The sequence below is a fragment of the Poecilia formosa genome, unplaced genomic scaffold (genome assembly GCF_000485575.1).
Source record: "Poecilia formosa unplaced genomic scaffold, Poecilia_formosa-5.1.2 Scaffold70, whole genome shotgun sequence".
NCBI lineage: Eukaryota > Metazoa > Chordata > Actinopteri > Cyprinodontiformes > Poeciliidae > Poecilia > Poecilia formosa.
This window is the reverse complement of record NW_006800009.1, coordinates 780,434-804,025: the sequence shown is the minus strand read 5'-3', so window position 1 is coordinate 804,025 and position 23,592 is coordinate 780,434. Positions and strand designations below refer to the sequence as shown.

General features: G+C 39.5%; 1 protein-coding gene across 2 annotated transcripts in view; it reads left to right on the top strand.

Annotated features, from left to right (window-relative positions):
* srpx (sushi-repeat containing protein X-linked) overlaps positions 1-23,103 on the top strand; it is a 29,413-nt gene extending 6,310 nt beyond the window's left edge. The window contains exons 3-10 of one of the 2 annotated variants that reach the window (XM_007555397.2): positions 1,711-1,899; positions 14,703-14,879; positions 16,635-16,761; positions 16,885-17,006; positions 17,776-17,955; positions 19,284-19,417; positions 22,303-22,424; positions 22,497-23,103. In XM_007555397.2, coding sequence (XP_007555459.1) covers positions 1,711-1,899; positions 14,703-14,879; positions 16,635-16,761; positions 16,885-17,006; positions 17,776-17,955; positions 19,284-19,417; positions 22,303-22,424; positions 22,497-22,680 — 1,235 coding nt within the window. In that variant the 3' untranslated portion in view covers positions 22,681-23,103. Of the gene's footprint in view, positions 1-1,710; positions 1,900-7,671; positions 7,868-14,702; positions 14,880-16,634; positions 16,762-16,884; positions 17,007-17,775; positions 17,956-19,283; positions 19,418-22,302; positions 22,425-22,496 lie in introns of those variants that run through there. The other variant, XM_007555396.2, reaches the window with a different exon arrangement.
* The last annotated feature ends 489 nt before the right edge of the window (positions 23,104-23,592 follow it).

The following is a 23,592-nucleotide window of genomic DNA, read 5'->3' as shown; positions in this document are numbered from 1 at the left end:
AGTCTGGAAAGGGTTATAAAAACATTTTCAAACACAATGAAGGCCATTGTCCTCACATGGAGAAAACACGGGACTGTGGTGAATCTTCCAAGAAGCTCTTGATGTACAAAACTACGTCAAACGGATCACTGACCCCCTCCACAGCAACATCTGAAGCAGTGCAGGCCTGACTTTTATCAGCTAATAAAGTCTGTGAATAAAGTTCAACATCAAGAAAGGACTGAGCAAAAAGAGCATTCATGGTGAAAACCAACAACAAAGAACAGAAAGGGCCTGTTGCACATTTCCCAAAAAAACCTGATGGAAAAGAACATCATGCTGATAGTCGAAGATGGTGCTGCTGTGATGGACTGAGGCTGATTTCTGATTTAGAAAAAAATGTATTTTAATTGAACCATGTCTTCTGATTCCCAGCAGGGAATCAGGCATTAGTTTGTGACCTTAGGCTCACGCAAAACTGGTTAGTGCAGCAAGATGGTGATTAAAATCACATCAGCAAACAGACTTCTGAATATTAAAGTCCAATTCAAGGTTTTAGAGTGGCCTAGTCAAAGTCTAGACTTAAATTAGTTTGAGATGCTGTGGCATTACCTCAAATAGGCCGATGTGTTTGAAAACCTTCCAACATATTTGAATTAAAATCCATCCACACTGATCTCAGTTATCTCAAACCTTTGGTTGCAGCTTGTTGCAACAAAGGCTAGAAAGAGCTGTTACATTTAGTAGACAATAAAGCACAGGATTTAAAGAGGAGCATTTTATTTCAAATTAAACATTTGCTTCGGCCATCTTTGCCATTCAAACTTTAGATTTGACGTTATAGTCACCCTGGCCAAATAAAACCCTCCGCTCGTGTTAAAGTTATTGTTTTCTTTTTGCTCAGTGGCTGTGGAAACACCATCACCACTCATATCCACAGAGTAAGAGTAAGGGAGGCTGGACCGTCGTTTTTATTAGAAATGGCCTTAAGCCCGAGCCTTGTGTCTCCTCTCTCCTCTCCAGCTGAGCTGATATGTGTGTTTGTCCTGAGCCAGCAGGAAATAAACTGCAGACTTTTATTTTTCCTGTATTGAAATAAGAAAGCCATGACCCTGCAAATCTTGGCGACAGACAGGAAGGTTTTTTTTTTTTTTCCTTCTAAACAGCTTTCTAGACATGGACTAAAAGAAAGAGAGTCATTTAATGTTTGTGAAAGTACACTCTTCGTCTCACAACTGAGATGAAAATCACCGATTCATGATAAATATGCGGTCTGCAATGAAAACCAACTTTAATTTGAATTCTGAACTATTAGATTGAAGTGATGTAAATCACGTAGAAAAGGCGTGAATACCTATAATTCAGCAGGGGTGTTAACAAAGAGAGACTTTTCCAGCTATCTTCTAACAGCCGTAAGAGCTCTTCACACATCATTAAATCTTTTCTTCGGGTGAAGCCATCTTCTGATCCCTCTCCCGAGACACTTTTGGATGATTGGAAGTCACAGAGAAGGTAATGAGAAATCCACCATATCTGCCTGTGCTCATGCAGATAGGTGGCTTTCCTCTCTCTGCTTTTCCTTTGGTAAAGAAACTCTTCCTAAGCTTTTGCAGCCTGCAGGTAAGTGCTTCCTATTGAGCTTCTCCAGCTGAAAGGCCAAGTCATGTACCTGCTTTGATGCACCCAGTGCCCTGTCTTTTTATCTTTTTATTTTTTTTCCCCTGCTCCCAGGAACCCTGTGGTGCGCGCCCATTAAGCTGAAGCACGGTGATGCGAGCTGCCGCACGCCCAGAGGGGAGCACTACAGGAACGTGATGGGGACGCGGTGTAAAATCCGCTGCAAAAGGGGTTACGAATCCCAGAACACGGAGGTGGTGTGCATGGCCAGCAAGCACTGGTCCTCCAACTACGCTTGTCGGGGTGAGAGCCAACATCTGCACACACACTTTTATCTTTTTTTTGTTTTTTTAAATGAAGTCGATGAAGTCATCTCAAGGCAGTGAAGAGTGAAAAAGAAACAATTCCAGGTCAGATGTTGCATGGCTACATTTTTACGGCTCTGATGGGAAACGTTATGTTAGTTGTAAACTTGAGAGGGTTTAGAAGAGAGCGAATCCAGAAGAAAGCGTCATTATCTCAGGAATGTTTGCTGCAGCTGGAGGTGGGCATCGTTTTAAACATTTCAGTTCAGTTTATTTAGTGCCTAATCAGGAGCAAATGTCTCTAAGACAAACAGATCCAGGTGAAGGACTCACTCTGCAGCTCAGCCACCTGCCACGGCAGAAAATCAGCCACCACACACGATAAAATACGAAGCAAATTCTTGAAACTAGAAACAACAAACTGTTAAAATGGTTGGTTTAATGTGCTGATCTAAACCCAGAAAACCTCTTGCAAAGTGATTGACAACATTATGCCTGAAAAACTTTTTGCAATCACCTAAAAGTGAAAGAAACTGAAAGAAAAGCGTCCAAAGATTAGAACAGAGGAGTGTTTAGGAAAAATCTTTCTCGTTTTGGGAGAGAGCGAAACACTGACTCAGTCAGAGTCTTTAGATATTTTCTTTAGAAAATCAGAGTAAGTATCAGAGATCAGCGTGGTGAGAAAAGAAAAGCAAGAGAGAAGAAGTGAAACTTTAAACATACAATTCAGCTTACATATCTTTCAGTCATGCACACGGTGGTGCCTTCCACCCGTCTCTCTCCTGGAGGGAGTTTCTCTCAGTTTCTCCCATCTCTGGTTAATTGGTACCTCTGTCCCTAAATCAAACCCGGTTCAAAGGCGTTTTGGTTGGACAAAGAAGAAAAACATGTTCACTGAAACCTCCGTTATCAGTTCCACAAGAAAAACACTTTCAGAAACCTTCGTTATTAGCTCATTCTTCCAAGTAAGCAAACCAAAGTTTTATTTTCCAGGACAGGAGTTTGACTGACTAGTGATGTCCTGTGCAGACGGCTTAAAGTCATTAAAGGAAGGCCTTTTATATTTATTACTAATTGTTGACTATTGTAGCCCTCAGATAATTTAGCTCTAATCTCTCTCCGTGCTATACGGCCATCACTGTTTGCTAACTTTGATCATAATTTTCCACAAAACTAGGTTTTTTTGTTTTTGTTTTTTTCTTTTGCAGCACCTCTTTGGTTAGTTTGTAAAACATTGCTCTAGTGATAAGGTGTAGTTCACAGCAAAAATAAAACCTTTAAATGTTGAGCAATGCAGATTACATAATTCATGCATTCACACGCTGTTCTGTAATTTGGACCTCCCAGGTACGGTACAATTAAAGCAAATAAATCCTCTTCAAAACACAATTGAGAAAACTGACCGCCGCCCTTCTCTACCACCCTTGATGCAGCTCCCAGCAGATGCTGGGTCTATGTGGACTAAATCAGCTCTCATCCTTTTGGGCTGAGCTCAGTTGATTCTGTGGGCGAACCCCAGAATCAAAGACCGGACCACCAGGTGAAATTAAGGTGATAGGAAAAAAGCAACCTAACTTTTCAAGCCCTTTTACTCCATTCCCAGTTTCTCCTGACTTTGTTTTTCTATATCCTAACTCCTCCGCTCGGGTTAATTTGCAATTATATAAACAACTAGGAGGGAAAAACTCCCAGGATTATAAGGATACTCAAACTCCTCCACCTTAGTGAGGTGGGGATTATATTGACCAAAATGAGGTAAACCACCCCGGTCCTTCTCTGTCTTAAAGCTGCAGTATGCAACTAATAAAAGTAGTCTTTTAAATTTCTTCTTTTTACATTTTTATTAAAACTGCCACTGTGTCGTCTCAGTATAACACAAGACAGATAAAATGTGAAAAAAATAAAATAAAATAAAAAATAAATGCATCGCTCCCAGTCAGAAACAACCAATCAGAGCCAGGAGGAAGATCTTAGCGCTGTCAATCAACCTCATGAATGCGCTGTTCCCACAAGGAGCATGGACTCTCCCTTAGAGACAAAGTCATCACTATAGTGGATATTCCCCTCTCCTGACAGTAATTATTGTCAACTCAATAATCATGTCTGTGTCGTGACTGATTCAATCATTTTTCTGCTGCAGGAGCAGAAAGTCCAGCAGATCAAACGTAAAAGTTAAAAGTCTAAAACAGCCAGAGAAAATGGTTGAGGATCTGACAAAGTGAATGACTAACAGGGGCTATTTTTACTGGGAGAAATGATTAGGTGAGAGGAGGTAAGCGAGAGATGAGTAACAGGTGGTGAGGTAATCTGGAAACTCAGGTTACTGAAGATACCAGGAAACAATAAAAGTTCAAATGAATTTATAGAAACGAGACCTTTAAAAGGCAGAGCTCCTTTAAGTCAGAGTGACTAAGCAGTGAAGATGTGAGCGAAGAAAACCTTAGACTGATTTGTGGTTTTCTTTAAGAACTGAAGTGCAGATTTTGATGTTTTTTGTTTTAAACGTCTAACATTAAGTAACATTATTCAACTTTCTATAGCACATAAAAGGAGAAAAAGGTGCTTCTTTGGTGGATGGATGAATTTAATTTCCCTAATCTGTATGTGATTGTGACAAAGCATCAGAGTCCATGCTGTTTATTGACTTTTATAGACTGAAAAATATGTTGTTTTTTTTTTGTTTTGGTTTTATGCATTTAATAAATTAGAAGAACAAAATATAATTTTTCAGTGTTTAATCTGCCAATCATGGATCACAGCCACAGTTTTGGTTGTGAAGTAGCTCACAGTTAAAGTCATAATGTCACTAATTTGCAAAAATAATGTCATAAATGATGTGACTGGATTATTAATCCTCAGAGGCGAACATCAGAGTTACTGATGACCTCTACATTACTATTTGCATGCTTTGCGATAGTCTGTGCTTCTACTATAAGGTAGCAATAATGTTCTTATGTTCTGAAAAGTATTTGAAATTAAAGGTTTTTTGGGAATGCAGAGGAAACTCAGACCGTGTCTGTTCAGAAATTCATTTTCTCCAGGGAAACTCCTTGATTTTGCACATCACCTGTGGGAAAATAAAGCCTCTTCTGTGCAGCAGATTTTGCTCTGCTGTCTGAGTTTCTCAAGTGTTTCACCTTTTAAATTAATTCATCTTTGGCTTCTGAGTTTTTTCAGTGGAAATTTGAGAAGCTTTAGATTTTTTTTGTGTGTGCGCGCGCTCCTTTCTGACTTAATCATGTTCAAAAAGCATGTAATTCTCCAGGCAAACTTTAAAAATAACCAAAATGAACTAAAACAACTCATCGCTGTTGGCTGCGTCTGAAGGCCAGCCCACCCAGTGTTATTTTAGATGATCCCAGTGGAACAAATATCACTGTGTATGCGTGAACGCCAGCTTTTTAAAGTCTACTGTCGCAGATAACATGCTGCCAATTCACACATCCCCGAGTGTGAGACTTTCACAAACAAACCTTTTCCCATGTTGTTGTTGTCATGGCGCATGTTTCTCAAGCAGAGCAGCAAATTGATGACTGATAATGAAGCAGGGTGAAAACTGGAGACAGACACAGCGGGTGTGATCGTTTCTCCTGCTGGGCACATGCTGCAGGTTACAGTTTCTCCAGTTATGCTTTAAAATGTATCCTGTTTGTTCAGGCTTTAACTTTATGGCATTATAAAAGATTAACGTTAAACCAGATGGTGATCAAAATAGTCAATCATTTATTTGTCTGATGATAAGGTTGCTTCATCGATTCGGCTTGTTTGTACACATGCAGGCAGGGTTTATTGATATTAGACTTTGTGAGTGTTGATGAGTTTGGCTTACTTTTATCATGGCAGAGGTTCATGTTTGTCCACAGAGTGCAGAAAACAGGCTTCACTCTCGTTTGCGGCAATATTGACTGGTAAAGAGATGCACAGAAAATATGTGGGACTCTGAGGGCATGGCAGCCTCTCTTTAGCAGAAGAATATAGATTATAATGGTCTGTGGTACCAAAGGCTGCAGCATAATTAGTGCTAGCAATATTCCTAAATATTTTTTTTTTCAAAATTACAAAAAAATTCCATTTAAGGCACATGTGTCAAACTCAAATTTGGTCCACCACAGCTATTTATGTGAAATAATAAATAGTAAATAGGTGCTTCAAGATAACAGTTGTGTGCTTAAATATTATTTTACCAATCTAATCAAACACATTTTTTTTTATCCTTTTACTTCCTCCAGTTTTTTCAGTTTCTGTGACAATGGAAATTCACTCAAAGTTAACAGATCCCCACACGTTTTCGCGCTAATCAACAATGGACCTTACCACGCTCCGCCCAGAAACGCCCCCTAAAATCCCACGTGGCTGCATCTCTCACAAACAAAGCCTCGCGGAGCTTAGTTTCTATGTAAACATGGCGTCTTTCACTTCGACTGACTCTCTGCAGAGTATTTCTAAGACGATTAGTGTAGCATTTCTGTCGGATTTTCAAAAAAATATCAGCGACGACAATGTACAGGGGAACCAACAAGTTCATGTCATGTTTTTTGGACGACATCAAGATGTTTGAGCCACGCGATGCCTCCAACATTGTGCGCGTCACAACTAAATGCTACCGACAGATGAGGAAAACAGCAGATCCTCACACCCTCAGCATAAATATAGTTGTGGACAAGATCACTGATGCCTATTGTTCTTGCAAGGCTGGGTAAGTCGACATTCATGGTTTTGAGGGTTACTTTTGGAATCAGTGATTTCTGTTGTTGGCAAATGTTTGAGTGTGCCTAGACCTGATAGACTGTACTCGGTGCTAGCGTGGCTAACACGATTACAGTTTCGTAAACAGCATTTTTAGGTAAAATAAAATCTTTAATGCATGTCAGATACGGTACACACTGCATATTGATCTGTTCAGCTAACGTAAGACTGTGTAACAGACAGGCTTCAAGGTGTAGAAGTTGTATCGGTACTGCCATTATGCTGTACTTGGCTAAAAGGTTTTCATAGTGGATGTGTTAATTATTGACTTTCTTTTTTTCATTCGCTAAACACAAAGAAAGCAAAGCAGTAATACTTACACCAGCACACACTCCTTTGTTCTTATTGATCCTACGACGGTTGAGCTGCAAATGCGGTCGTGCACAAGCTTTGATCCAAGCTAGGCTTTCCGTTTCAGATTTTGGAAATCTGTGAATTTTAGTTCCACAAATACGATCAGGATNTTCTAAACAGCTTTCTAGACATGGACTAAAAGAAAGAGAGTCATTTAATGTTTGTGAAAGTACACTCTTCGTCTCACAACTGAGATGAAAATCACCGATTCATAATAAATGTGCGGTCTGCAATGAAAACCAACTTTAATTTGAATTCTGAACTATTAGATTGAAGTGATGTAAATCACGTAGAAAAGGCGTGAATACCTATAATTCAGCAGTGGTGTTAACAAAGAGAGACTTTTCCAGCTATCTTCTAACAGCCGTAAGAGCTCTTCACACACCTTTTCTTCGGGTGAAGCCATCTTCTGATCCCTCTCCCGAGACACTTTTGGATGATTGGAAGTCACAGAGAAGGTAATGAGAAATCCACCATATCTGCCTGTGCTCATGCAGATAGGTGGCTTTCCTCTCTCTGCTTTTCCTTTGGTAAAGAAACTCTTCCTAAGCTTTTGCAGCCTGCAGGTAAGTGCTTCCTATTGAGCTTCTCCAGCTGAAAGGCCAAGTCATGTACCTGCTTTGATGCACCCAGTGCCCTGTCTTTTTATCTTTTTATTTTTTTTCCCCTGCTCCCAGGAACCCTGTGGTGCGCGCCCATTAAGCTGAAGCACGGTGATGCGAGCTGCCGCACGCCCAGAGGGGAGCACTACAGGAACGTGATGGGGACGCGGTGTAAAATCCGCTGCAAAAGGGGTTACGAATCCCAGAACACGGAGGTGGTGTGCATGGCCAGCAAGCACTGGTCCTCCAACTACGCTTGTCGGGGTGAGAGCCAACATCTGCACACACACTTTTATCTTTTTTTTGTTTTTTTAAATGAAGTCGATGAAGTCATCTCAAGGCAGTGAAGAGTGAAAAAGAAACAATTCCAGGTCAGATGTTGCATGGCTACATTTTTACGGCTCTGATGGGAAACGTTATGTTAGTTGTAAACTTAAGAGGGTTTAGAAGAGAGCCAATCCAGAAGAAAGCGTCATTATCTCAGGAATGTTTGCTGCAGCTGGAGGTGGGCATCGTTTTAAACATTTCAGTTCAGTTTATTTAGTGCCTAATCAGGAGCAAATGTCTCTAAGACAAACAGATCCAGGTGAAGGACTCACTCTGCAGCTCAGCCACCTGCCACGGCAGAAAATCAGCCACCAAACACGATAAAATACGAAGCAAATTCTTGAAACTAGAAACAACAAACTGTTAAAATGGTTGGTTTAATGTGCTGATCTAAACCCAGAAAACCTCTTGCAAAGTGATTGACAACATTATGCCTGAAAAACTTTTTGCAATCACCTAAAAGTGAAAGAAACTGAAAGAAAAGTGTCCAAAGATTAGAACAGAGGAGTGTTTAGGAAAAATCTTTCTCGTTTTGGGAGAGAGCGAAACACTGACTCAGTCAGAGTCTTTAGATATTTTCTTTAGAAAATCAGAGTAAGTATCAGAGATCAGCGTGGTGAGAAAAGAAAAGCAAGAGAGAAGAAGTGAAACTTTAAACATACAATTCAGCTTACACATCTTTCAGTCATGTACACGGTGGTGCCTTCCACCCGTCTCTCTCCTGGAGGGAGTTTCTCTCAGTTTCTCCCATCTCTGGTTAATTGGTACCTCTGTCCCTAAATCAAACCCGGTTCAAAGGCGTTTTGGTTGGACAAAGAAGAAAAACATGTTCACTGAAACCTCCGTTATCAGTTCCACAAGAAAAACACTTTCAGAAACCTTCGTTATTAGCTCATTCTTCCAAGTAAGCAAACCAAAGTTTTATTTTCCAGGACAGGAGTTTGACTGACTAGTGATGTCCTGTGCAGACGGCTTAAAGTCATTAAAGGAAGGCCTTTTATATTTATTACTAATTGTTGACTATTGTAGCCCTCAGATAATTTAGCTCTAATCTCTCTCCGTGCTATACGGCCATCACTGTTTGCTAACTTTGATCATAATTTTCCACAAAACTAGGTTTTTTTGTTTTTGTTTTTTTCTTTTGCAGCACCTCTTTGGTTAGTTTGTAAAACATTGCTCTAGTGATAAGGTGTAGTTCACAGCAAAAATAAAACCTTTAAATGTTGAGCAATGCAGATTACATAATTCATGCATTCACACGCTGTTCTGTAATTTGGACCTCCCAGGTACGGTACAATTAAAGCAAATAAATCCTCTTCAAAACACAATTGAGAAAACTGACCGCCGCCCTTCTCTACCACCCTTGATGCAGCTCCCAGCAGATGCTGGGTCTATGTGGACTAAATCAGCTCTCATCCTTTTGGGCTGAGCTCAGTTGATTCTGTGGGCGAACCCCAGAATCAAAGACCGGACCACCAGGTGAAATTAAGGTGATAGGAAAAAAGCAACCTAACTTTTCAAGCCCTTTTACTCCATTCCCAGTTTCTCCTGACTTTGTTTTTCTATATCCTAACTCCTCCGCTCGGGTTAATTTGCAATTATATAAACAACTAGGAGGGAAAAACTCCCAGGATTATAAGGATACTCAAACTCCTCCACCTTAGTGAGGTGGGGATTATATTGACCAAAATGAGGTAAACCACCCCGGTCCTTCTCTGTCTTAAAGCTGCAGTATGCAACTAATAAAAGTAGTCTTTTAAATTTCTTCTTTTTACATTTTTATTAAAACTGCCACTGTGTCGTCTCAGTATAACACAAGACAGATAAAATGTGAAAAAAATAAAATAAAATAAAAAATAAATGCATCGCTCCCAGTCAGAAACAACCAATCAGAGCCAGGAGGAGGATCTTAGCGCTGTCAATCAACCTCATGAATGCGCTGTTCCCACAGGGAGCATGGGCTCTCCCTTAGAGACAAAGTCATCACTATAGTGGATATTCCCCTCTCCTGACAGTAATTATTGTCAACCCAATAATCATGTCTGTGTCGTGACTGATTCAATCATTTTTCTGCTGCAGGAGCAGAAAGTCCAGCAGATCAAACGTAAAAGTTAAAAGTCTAAAACAGCCAGAGAAAATGGTTGAGGATCTGACAAAGTGAATGACTAACAGGGGCTATTTTTACTGGGAGAAATGATTAGGTGAGAGGAGGTAAGCGAGAGATGAGTAACAGGTGGTGAGGTAATCTGGAAACTCAGGTTACTGAAGATACCAGGAAACAATAAAAGTTCAAATGAATTTATAGAAACGAGACCTTTAAAAGGCAGAGCTCCTTTAAGTCAGAGTGACTAAGCAGTGAAGATGTGAGCGAAGAAAACCTTAGACTGATTTGTGGTTTTCTTTAAGAACTGAAGTGCAGATTTTGATGTTTTTTGTTTTAAACGTCTAACATTAAGTAACATTATTCAACTTTCTATAGCACATAAAAGGAGAAAAAGGTGCTTCTTTGGTGGATGGATGAATTTAATTTCCCTAATCTGTATGTGATTGTGACAAAGCATCAGAGTCCATGCTGTTTATTGACTTTTATAGACTGAAAAATATGTTGTTTTTTTTTTGTTTTGGTTTTATGCATTTAATAAATTAGAAGAACAAAATATAATTTTTCAGTGTTTAATCTGCCAATCATGGATCACAGCCACAGTTTTGGTTGTGAAGTAGCTCACAGTTAAAGTCATAATGTCACTAATTTGCAAAAATAATGTCATAAATGATGTGACTGGATTATTAATCCTCAGAGGCGAACATCAGAGTTACTGATGACCTCTACATTACTATTTGCATGCTTTGCGATAGTCTGTGCTTCTACTATAAGGTAGCAATAATGTTCTTATGTTCTGAAAAGTATTTGAAATTAAAGGTTTTTTGGGAATGCAGAGGAAACTCAGACCGTGTCTGTTCAGAAATTCATTTTCTCCAGGGAAACTCCTTGATTTTGCACATCACCTGTGGGAAAATAAAGCCTCTTCTGTGCAGCAGATTTTGCTCTGCTGTCTGAGTTTCTCAAGTGTTTCACCTTTTAAATTAATTCATCTTTGGCTTCTGAGTTTTTTCAGTGGAAATTTGAGAAGCTTTAGATTTTTTTTGTGTGTGCGCGCGCTCCTTTCTGACTTAATCATGTTCAAAAAGCATGTAATTCTCCAGGCAAACTTTAAAAATAACCAAAATGAACTAAAACAACTCATCGCTGTTGGCTGCGTCTGAAGGCCAGCCCACCCAGTGTTATTTTAGATGATCCCAGTGGAACAAATATCACTGTGTATGCGTGAACGCCAGCTTTTTAAAGTCTACTGTCGCAGATAACATGCTGCCAATTCACACATCCCCGAGTGTGAGACTTTCACAAACAAACCTTTTCCCATGTTGTTGTTGTCATGGCGCATGTTTCTCAAGCAGAGCAGCAAATTGATGACTGATAATGAAGCAGGGTGAAAACTGGAGACAGACACAGCGGGTGTGATCGTTTCTCCTGCTGGGCACATGCTGCAGGTTACAGTTTCTCCAGTTATGCTTTAAAATTTATCCTGTTTGTTCAGGCTTTAACTTTATGGCATTATAAAAGATTAACGTTAAACCAGATGATGATCAAAATAGTCAATCATTTATTTGTCTGATGATAAGGTTGCTTCATCGATTCGGCTTGTTTGTACACATGCAGGCAGGGTTTATTGATATTAGACTTTGTGAGTGTTGATGAGTTTGGCTTACTTTTATCATGGCAGAGGTTCATGTTTGTCCACAGAGTGCAGAAACCAGGCTTTACTCTCGTTTGCGGCAATATTGACTGGTAAAGAGATGCACAGAAAATATGTGGGACTCTGAGGGCATGGCAGCCTCTCTTTAGCAGAAGAATATAGATTATAATGGTCTGTGGTACCAAAGGCTGCAGCATAATTAGTGCTAGCAATATTCCTAAATATTTTTTTTTTCAAAATTACAAAAAAATTCCATTTAAGGCACATGTGTCAAACTCAAATTTGGTCCACCACAGCTATTTATGTGAAATAATAAATAGTAAATAGGTGCTTCAAGATAACAGTTGTGTGCTTAAATATTATTTTACCAATCTAATCAAACACATTTTTTTTTATCCTTTTACTTCCTCCAGTTTTTTCAGTTTCTGTGACAATGGAAATTCACTCAAAGTTAACAGATCCCCACACGTTTTCGCGCTAATCAACAATGGACCTTACCACGCTCCGCCCAGAAACGCCCCCTAAAATCCCACGTGGCTGCATCTCTCACAAACAAAGCCTCGCGGAGCTTAGTTTCTATGTAAACATGGCGTCTTTCACTTCGACTGACTCTCTGCAGAGTATTTCTAAGACGATTAGTGTAGCATTTCTGTCGGATTTTCAAAAAAATATCAGCGACGACAATGTACAGGGGAACCAACAAGTTCATGTCATGTTTTTTGGACGACATCAAGATGTTTGAGCCACGCGATGCCTCCAACATTGTGCGCGTCACAACTAAATGCTACCGACAGATGAGGAAAACAGCAGATCCTCACACCCTCAGCATAAATATGGCTGTGGACAAGATCACTGATGCCTATTGTTCTTGCAAGGCTGGGTAAGTCGGCATTCATGGTTTTGAGGGTTACTTTTGGAATCAGTGATTTCTGTTGTTGGCAAATGTTTGAGTGTGCCTAGACCTGATAGACTGTACTCGGTGCTAGTGTGGCTAACACGATTACAGTTTTGTAAACAGCCTTTTTAGGTAAAATAAAATCTTTAATGTATGTCAGATACGGTACACACTGCATATTGATCTGTTCAGCTAACGTAAGACTGTGTAACAGACAGGCTTCAAGGTGTAGAAGTTGTATCGGTACTGCCATTATGCTGTACTTGGCTAAAAGGTTTTCATAGTGGATGTGTTAATTATTGACTTTATTTTTTTCATTCGCTAAACACAAAGAAAGCAAAGCAGTAATACTTACACCAGCACACACTCCTTTGTTCTTATTGATCCTACGACGGTTGAGCTGCAAATGCGGTCGTGCACAAGCTTTGATCCAAGCTAGGCTTTCCGTTTCAGATTTTGGAAATCTGTGAATTTTAGTTCCACAAATACGATCAGGATGCCTGACATCGCCTGAACAGATTCCCCACTGACAGTGGAGAACCATTCTTTTTCGAGTCCTGACGCAAAAACTTTCTGCCGGTCTGCTAGTCCACAATCTACATTAGCATGTGTTTACTACCGTGGCTTGTGTTTTGTGAGACAGTCACGCACATGGTAGCTGCGCTGTGACGTGAAATGGGCATTAGACAATGAAACGCGGCCCCTGTGGTAAGGTCCGTTGCGGGTTTTAGTGACTGCTTACTCCCACATATAGGGGGCAGTATTTCTTACTTCTACTACACCACTGCCTCAGCCTACTTGATGGGAAGATAGTCTGTGATCCATATGGCGAGTAGAAGGTCACATTTACCGCCAGACATAAGCACAAATATCGCAAAATGTCTTGCAAATATTTCTAAATTAGCTTCACAAAAAAAAATCACAAAAACAATCATGAGGTAGTGATCCATGTGGTGAAATGTTCAATATTATTTACTTCTAGAACGAACTTATTGAATGCAGACACGACTATTTGAGTTTTATCAGTTCATTCTGTTACAGCATGATGAAGATGTGGCCCAAAATGAAGATGAGTTTGAAGATGAATAAGTGTTTACATGAACACTGAAGTCCTAAATGGCATATGTGTGTCATATTATTAGTTTTTTTAGATAACAAATATATCAGCACAAGCTGGATATTAAGCTTCCAAGGCAGCAATCTAAGAGAAATGCAACAACAAATGAAAATCCCCATTGACTGGTGACCTTTAAAACGGTAATACCCTGCTTCATCATCATCATCATCATCATCATCATCATCATCATCATCATCATCATCATATCCATCCATCCATCCATCCATCCATCCATCCATCCATCCATCCATCCATCCATCCATCCATCCATCCATCCATCCATCCATCCATCATCTCCAAGGTATTTCTGCTCTGACATGTTCTGGATCTCCAGAGAGGCTGCCTTCATCCTGTATACATGCTGGTAGTACGAGAGGACAGACAGTTTTGGGCAATTTAATATTTGCCGTGGGAAAGATCATTCAGCGACAAGCCGTCCATCATGAAGACAGCAGGAAGCAGTCATTGTCTGGAAGACGGCACTCTGTGAAAGCAGTTTTCATGTCTCAATAGATGTTTTTTTTTTTCTTTCTTCTCCCCACCAAAGCAGTTGCAGTTTTAAGTCTGACTGATTGTGCGAGAACCAATTTTAATTTGATTTTCCTCCAAAGCTCCACTCCAGAGCCTCATTGTTACACTATGATGCATTAAAGCAGCTTTTTGCAGTAAATGTTTGAGCCTTTCTTTGTTGTGTTCTGAGTTTCTGCAGGGCACTGCAATGCAGAGATGGGGGTAATCGACTTGAATCGCATTATTTAAGCAGGTTGTCAAACACACCAACAATGTTTCGCTGTATTCTAATCTTAAATGTTTTTTTCCATCATAATTAGCAGAAATAAAGATTTCGAAATATCCATCTGTGCGTGACTAATCTATATGATGTGTTTCATTTAGTGAATTACAGAAATAAATGGACTTTTCAGTAATTCTACCAGACATGTCAGAAAAAACACACACAGTCCTGTAGAGCGTCTTTATCATGAGCTTTTATCATTTTGCTCACAGAGATCCGCTGCCCAAAGCTCAACATGCTGGCTAACGGAGGCTACAAATGCTCGGACGGCTCCTACTACAACTCTCGCTGCGAGTTCTTCTGTTCTGCTGGATATTCCATGAAAGGCCAGAAAACATCCGTCTGCCAGTACAACAAGGTGTGGAGCGCCGGAGTCCCCACATGCATCGGTAAGACTGTGATTGTATTTGATAAATTTGCTGCTTTAAGCGTGGCCAGAGGATTTCTACAAGATTTCACAGATTTTTCTTGAAACGCCTTGTCAGTTCCAGGGCTTTTATTTTTTTTTTCCTGATTATCTGATCGATGCTTGGAAGAAAGCAGACCTCTAGACACGAATCATCTTTCACAGACAAACCGAAACAGGCAGGCAGCATTTTTCTTTTCCATTCACTGGAAAATTACACTATTTTCACTTCTTGCACAGAGTCAGAGATGAAAATGAGTGAGAGATGAAGGAGCTACGTTTTGATGAACACATCAATGAAAGAACAGGTTTGCAACTGCAGTCAGTGTTTTTTTTTTTTTGATGCTTGTACAGACTGCACTACAGCCAGCATGTACTGAGAGTGTGTTGAAGATTTAACATTGAGTTTTCTACTTTTTTGTCTACAAGGACACTAAGAAACATCCCTGTTTTCACCTTATGATTCATTTGCTTTTGTGCTACACTGGAAGGTTCTTTGACATGTTTCTGATTTCGCCAACATTTCCCTGGATGATTATGTTTGTTTAACGCGACAAACCGCCCGGGAGTTTTTGCTCCAGCACAAAGACAAATGAGACGAATGAGAATGCACACTCACCCAGTCAAATCTGTATCTGCATTTAGCAGAACATGAATATTTCAGAGTGTGGAATCATGCTGGAGAAAATAAAATGAACCCTTGGAGACACACAGAGAGAGAGACAGCATAAAACAGAGAGCGTGTTTTAGTGCAAACTATCTACAAACATGCAAATTTTTATTTATTCATCTAAATAGTGAGAAATAAATACATTAATATTCCTGAGTTTCTATATTTGGGCTTTTTAATTAAATATGCCGTCATGTAGCAACTTTAGCTACAGTAACTCACAAAAATAATTAACCTTTTTTTAATTTTAGCTGTGTTCTGCATTTTCTTTTATTGGGATTTTATGTGATGGACCAACACAAAGTGGAACAAAGCTATGAAACACGAGGAAATGTAAACAGGATCCCACATCTGCAAAACTACCAAGACGTCTGGCTTTTATAGAAATGTGGTTAGAGGAAAGTCATTACCTGGTGCTGGCAGCATCATGCTGTGGAGATGGTTTGTTTTTCTTTAGCAAGGACAGAGGTAGTACTTAGAGCTGATGTGATATGGTGAATAAAAACAAACACTGGAAGAAACCCTGTGAGCTCTGACAGGATTAGCGTTAGCGTTAACCCTAACATCAACAGAGCAAAGACTCTGAACACCGCCATGAGTAAACTATAATAAATTAGTTTAGGATCAGTGCGTAACCATGAGTTAAAATGGTCAAGTCAAAGTCTTGGCCTATATCAAAACTATAATTTCTGACAAGAAACGTTCACAGATGCTGTCAATTCAGTGTAACTGAGCTTCAGCTGTTTTGTCAACAGACGTAGGCAAGAATTTCTGTTTCTATACGCGCAAAGTTGGAGACACTTCCAGATGGACAAAAGACATTAAGCGTGTCTCTATTGTTTTTATTATACTACATAAAATTGAAGTTAGTGGCTGAAACTTGACATAATGTGATCAAATTGAACACTTTTGTTTATCACTAGTGACATTTATGTGCATAAGACAGAAGGCCAAATTCTGTCTTGTTATTTTTTTTGCTTTGTGCTGCCTACCGTTATCGGTGAACCATGCACGCTCATGTGGATGAAAAAAGGATTAGATAAAGATCTCTTTCTTATCTGTTTGTAGATATTGATCCCCCGAAAATCAAGTGTCCCAATGTGAAGGATAAATGGGCAGAACCAGGAAAACTGACGGCGAGGGTGAATTGGGACACACCTGAGGGCGTCGACACTGCAGACGGCATCCTCACAGAGTCAGTCCGGACGTAACCCTTTGATTCCTTTAAGACCTTTTCTCTTCAGACTCAGCTTAAATCCTGTTTATAAACTGGTCAGAGATCAGAGTATAAGATTAAAACTCAGCATGGGCTTTCCAGTGTGACCCTGAAAGGGAAACCACCGAAATCCGACTTCCCAGAAGGCCTTCATAAGATGTCCTACAGCGTGTTTGACCGGGCCGGGAACAAAGGGTCCTGCCGCTTCACCATCAGAGTGCGAGGTGAGCCTGAGACAGCAGCTTGAACAGAGCTGCTTTTTTATGTACCTACAGAAAAATACACAGATCTATATTTGAGCTTTTACGTCTGACCATTAAGCTAATGTTGATAACAAGCCGATAGGACATAAAAAGCTGATTTGTAATGAAGATTATTTAAATGTTAAGGAAATTAAGCTACTCAAACCAACCTACTCCACTGTAAAAACGTATTTACTTTATTTTTCAATGTCCATGAAATGTCAGTCAGTGCACCAAATAAGACAAAAAGACAGAAACAAATACTTTATCTTATGGGGAAAATTACATTTTGTGAAATAATGACCATTTACATGGATTTAATGAGTGTTTTTTTAAAATTACACATATACAAGTATTTATCTATACAAGATTAAATATTTATAGAAATGGATCAATTTCAATATATATTTTGTTCTTTATGCAGAACATTCACTGTTTTGACTTGATAAATGTCTTAGTTTGATAAAAGTCTTACAGAAGTTAAAGACCCGTGACTGTTTATTAAAAAAACTGTCACAGCAAACTAATTAGCTGTTCTTGTTTCAGTGTATTTGAATAATATTCAGTTTATATGTTTGGAATTATTAGAAAAAAGTCTCAATTCTCAGTATTTGTGTTTTGTGTAAAAAAAAAAAACAAAAAACAAAATAAAACACACAAATACTGTTTTTGGATGCAAAATGTTATTTTTAATTGCCAACCTGTTTAATCCTGGCTGCTGCTCCTCTTCCGTGTTCCCGTCTTTGCACAGTGCGTCGCTGCAGCCGCCTGTTCCCTCCAGACAACGGCTACATGAAGTGCGACAGTGACGGAGACAACTATGGCGCTTCTTGTCACTTCTCCTGCACCGGCGGCTCCGAGCTGCAGGGCAGCGCTGCCAGAGTGTGTCAGTCTGGACTCTCCTGGTCTGGTTTAGACACAACGTGTGCACGTATGTAGCGCTCAACACGCAAACAACCAAAGCTGTTTTAAATTTAAGCTGAGTGTATTATTATATCTCTTCTTGCATGTGTTCAGTAGTCATTGAGGTTACAAACAATTAGTCCAACTAAAAGCTTTGGGTTAAAAAATGGGACATGGAAGTAAACTCCAAACCTAACGTGCTATAAAAAGTAACACGTTCCGTTTTTGTGACGTATTTGTATGCGTGGATATTTAATATAAATTTTAACTTGACTGGAAAATGTAAGAAAAGCTAAATTAACAAAAGAGAAGAAAAAACCAGTTTTATATTCTATAAAATATAAGTAAACATACACTTTCTACTGAGGATTAATTTGGACACTTTCACATTTATTCCTACTGGAAATGAATCATTCCATGTGATTAGAACATAAACACTGAGGTTTTTGAAGGAGTTTGCCTGCTAAACATTCATTGTGAGATCTAAAGGTCTGTCTGAAGCCTTCAGGAAGACAACAGGAGTAAACAGACCTCAAAACAAACAGTCTACAAGCAGAGGACATTTGAAAGAGCTACAAACGTCCCCGAGTCTTTAAGTTCAAACGCAACCATCCTAAAAATAGTGTATTAATTTGTCCACAATTCTGCTTGGAAAATCCAGAAAATTAAATGTGGGAAAGTTTAGAAATTTGAAACGGAACATAGGAACCAAGCTAAAAATTGGATTATGTAAGATAATTAATGTATTCCTAGTATTCCTCTTTAACACACCTTTTTACAAGTTCATTTGATATTCTTTGTGATGAATTAAAAATGCTCTTCATGCACTGTTATGTGCATGAAGCTGTGTGTATGCTGCAGGGGCGAATTGTGCAGCTTTTCCATTGTGTTTTCCAGAAGTGAGGGTTAAGGGGTTAAAGTCTTGCTTACAGTCTCATCTCAAGGTTTGCGCCCCTTCAAAATTATATTTAGTGACCAAATAAGTGAACCGTCACATTGTGTGAGGTTATTTATTTGGTAGGACTAATAAAGGAATAGTTCAAGAGCTAATTTGGAGAAGTCCTGGATCCAGATTCAGCATTTTTCTTTTTGTACGTGTCAGTCATTTCTGATATTGCGGTCTCTCTATGGATTTGGAGGCTCGGTGGAGGAGAAAATAGCAGCCTGTCCATCGATTTTAAAAAAATCCATAGCGAGTTCATTCTGTTTCACACTCGTCTGTGAGGCAGGAAGAAGCTCCTCATCGTCGGCCTTAATTATGCAACGCCTCACACTGACACTGTGTGGTAATAAGTATTCACCTTCATGTACTCTCCTTCATATACTGACTTAATTTTGCGTTCGATGTCATCGCAGCCATGAACATAAATGTGGGGGTGCGTTCGGCCGCGGCGCTGCTGGACCAATTCTACGAGAAGCGGCGGCTCCTCATTATCTCTGCGCCGACGGCTGCCAATCACAATTACCGTTTCCAGATGACTAACCTGCAGGTGAGGCACGACTCGGGCGCACACACACACACACACACAGCTTCATCCAAAATCCAAGTTGACCGAGCTGTGGGTGCTGGAGCAGGAAAGCAGCGCGGATAAAGACGACTGCGGTGTGTTTGAGTTGTTTTTAATCTCAGCACAACAATTGAGAAGAAGGAGAGGGCGTCAAGCTGATGATCAGGAAATGTCTCAGCGATGAATAAATGATAGTGACACAGCTCTGTGAGTGGTGTTGTTTTCCTCCACGACGTCAGAAACCATTAAGTCAGAGCTTTGTTTAAACCCCTGACCTTTTCAATTCAGCTTATGAGTCGAGAGACTTAATCGGTGTTAGTTCATCAACGGGTCCACCGGTCAGTCCGGTTGCTAGTTCTCTAGTTTGATTATAACAGGTTGTTTTTTTTAGATTTCCTGTCAGATATTGAGCCATTTTTAAACTATTCCTAAAAAAAACAAGGGGTTGTTGGGTCATTCTTTAATTAGTGATTCAAAAATGTGTCTTAAATTAACACTGATTAGGCCTTGTTTATTGTTAACTAGAGAGAGTTTGTTCAAGGAGAGTCACATGACAGATCTGGTGTGGATTAAGAATAAGACACACAATTACATGTGATTCATCATATAAGTAATTTATGTAAATGCAATGTCTTCGCTCAGAGTTGATTGGATTGATTAGGTTTTATCTATCAGGTGTCGGATCCTCATTAGGTCATCACTCTGCAAAGATAAATAAAACCCCACAGACCTGTTCAATATGGTGCAGAGATGCACAGATCATAATGAGGCCACATATTTTCACAACTCTGAACAACAGAGTTCCTCTGTCTGACATTTTGCACATCTGTCTCCACTTCAGTATTCTTTAAGCACCGCTCCACCGCCTGCCGAAGCCGCTGTGTGAAAAACTCCTTATTTCTCTTGACTGGAGCTCCAGGTGTCTCCTCCTACATGTTTGTTCTGCGTTGTGTGTCATCCCGTGCTCATGTCCAAATCGACATAACATCTGCACATAAATTACCACACATCTATTCTGCAATTCAAACAATTGATAAATAGAGTAGAATAGAAACAGCCTTTATTGTCCTGCAAAGGGGAAATTCAGGTGAAACGATAACATCAGGTATGAAGGTGCACACGCAATAAAAACATTTTTTGAAATGTTGAAAACAATATATAAAACAAATGAAGCCAATGTTACTACTTAAACATATGCAGCAGAGGTTATTTAATTTTTTTAAAAGTGTAACATCCACTGTAATTCCATATATTGTGTGTTTTTTTTGTTTTTTTTGTAAACAGAGCGAATAAATCCAGCTGCTTTAGTTTTTGCAGAAAATTAGACCAGCTTTCGACGATCTCAGGACAGACACAAATCATGTTTGTCCAAGTATGGAAAAAAAAAAGAATAATATTTATGTTTTCAGCCTTTTCTTTTTTGGTTTTTGGAAACAGGAAATCCCAAACATTTTAGAAATGGATAGCCAAAGAAAATGAGGGTAAATTTTGATGGGTTAATCAGGTTCGACAGATGGATAATCACATTTTGATCAATAACAGCAGGTTTAGTGACATGACATGAGTATCTTAGTTTTTGAGCATATCAGGTTTACGGTGCGATGGCCGGGAATCAGATAACTAATTAGTTTTTGTTGTGACGTTTGATGACTATTTCATCCATTTATGTCCATTTCCGTTGCAAAAATCTACTTTCTTCTTCATGTTAAGTGATGCAAAGTGGCGCAGTTGTCAGCTCTGTAGCTTCGCAGCTAGAAGGTGATGGACTGGTGACCAGTCGATGTCGTAAGTTTCATACGGCGACCAGTGGAGATGGGCACCAGTGACCCCGTTTAGACGACAGGCAGAGAAAGGTTCAGTGAGTCTCATAATAAGTTCAGTTTGGATAAAACCCTCACACACAACAAAGCACAACCCATTTTTAAGAATAATTTACGTGACAGAATCCCACAGTTGCATAAATAAATAAACTTATTGGCTTTTGCCGTGTCACCCAATGTGTTTCTGTTTTATTAAAGGAGAAATTGCTCAGCCGTATACTTGTCTCTTTGTCACAGATGGGGAGCAAACACAACATTATGTTGTTATAGACGGTATTATTACGGCATTATCCAGGAGGCTCATGTCCAGCTGGTTAAACATAATTATTTGCAGCTAATTATAGGTCTGAAATATAACAGTTCAGCTTTGTTTTCCAGCTGGATCTGACTAGATAAAATTAGTGTTTATTGTTGGCATGATGTTAAGCAAATGATTATTAACGTGCTTTCATTCAGCTCTGAGGATGCAGCAGCTGGTTGCTTTACATCCTTTAAATAAAATTCATTTTCTTTAATATCATAGAGAAGATTAAAACCACCTTACAGAACCCAATGGCTTTTTTAATGAGATTTTCTTCATTAATGAAAGAAGGGGAAGAATATTTCTCATGAAAATATAATTTCCCTTCATTGTCAACATTTCTTTTAATACAGCAGGCACAATTAAATAATAATAATAATAAAAAAAACATCTTCTTTCCTGAAGATTTTTTTTTTTTTTTTTTTGGATTAACAGATTAATTGGATTACAAACAGTCTTTAATAAGAGATTTATTCAGAATATGAACCGGGTAGAGCTAAAACTAGGCCACTGGGTAAAGCTAATTTTCAGACAAAAATACCTTTTTTGTGGCTTCCTTAAGGCTCTAGCTGTGTTAATCTTTCGGGTCCATATACTCCAGTTAATGATAAATCAATTACTGAATTAGTTGACGATTATTTCAGTAACTGTTTTATCGTGATTAATCGTTTTAGCCCTGGTAAGATCTCCAGTTTCTCACCTCCATGTGACTCAGTAGCTGTGTAACATGTGGATCTTTGTCCCAGCCGGCTCAGTGTGGACTGGACCTGAGACACGTCACCGTCATTGAGCTGGTCGGGACGTATCCAGCTCAAGTTGGCCGAATCCGCCACAGGCTTCTCCCGCCTGGACTGGCCCTGCAGATCAGGTACTGACACACACACACGCAATCGTGGGTAACCTCGGCAAACATGACTTTAATCCGGCATGCGTTTCCTAGGATACTGCTCCGGATCCCTCAGAGGTCGTTCCAAATGGTGCTGGTGGACAAGCAGGGCATAGACAAACAGCGCTACCCGTTCCCCATCACGGCAGCTGAGCTGTTCACCACCATCGACACGTTTCCGCTCCGCAAGGACGAGATGCTGCTGCAGCAGGAGGCGGGCCAGTTCTGTCAGTCGTAAAAAAACAGGAGCCTCCCTTCGTGGAGCGTTGATCTTTTTTGTTGCTCCACAGACACACGCAGCTCAGATCATCGTGTTTTGTGCCACACACTCCTCTCTGAAGTCCTCCTGTCCTGTATCCAGTGTGTGTTTATGTGTGTTTCTGCGTGTGATCAAAGATGTCTGGCATGTTGCTGATCTGAAGCTGGTCTGAGCAGATCACACGGTGCTTTGTAGTCACATCGAGGGCCGTCACTGTGTGTTTTATTTTATTTTTTTATACATTTTTTCAGAGCAGAAATATGATTTACTATTTTGTAAAAAAAAAAGAAAAAAAAAATAAACTTTTGGAAAATTTCTATTCTTTGTAATATTTATATCTTACATCTGACTTTGCGATGTACTTTGAATTCATAAAACTAATAAAAAGTGAGTAATGCGGAGGTTGCGCTTCTCGGTGATGTTTGTCTTTGTGAGTCAGTTTAATTTATTTCTGTGGAGAAATCTCCGTCATCATGATGTCATTTGGGTTTGTTAGTCAAAAAAAAAAGATTGCATTTGACTCAGAGGTTTGCCATGTGTTAAACTGAAATGGTTGGTATAGAAACGTGTTTATAATTTTTCAAACCCGCTTCTTTTGTGGCTTTGTCATTTTACCTGACACACACACACACACACACACACGCCTTGTAAACGTACAACAAACACAGTTCAGTGCATTTTATGTGACCGACCAGCAAAAATGAGCTCCCATGAATGTAACTGAAATAGATTTTCAATTAGATTTACATCTGGACTTTGACTGGGCCACTTTAACAGATGATCTGAACCATTTAATTGTAGCTCTCTGGCTGCAGGTTTAGGATCGTTGCTCTGCTGGACGATGAAACTCAGAATCAGCTGTTTTGGCCAAAATTGTGTGCAAAAAGAAAA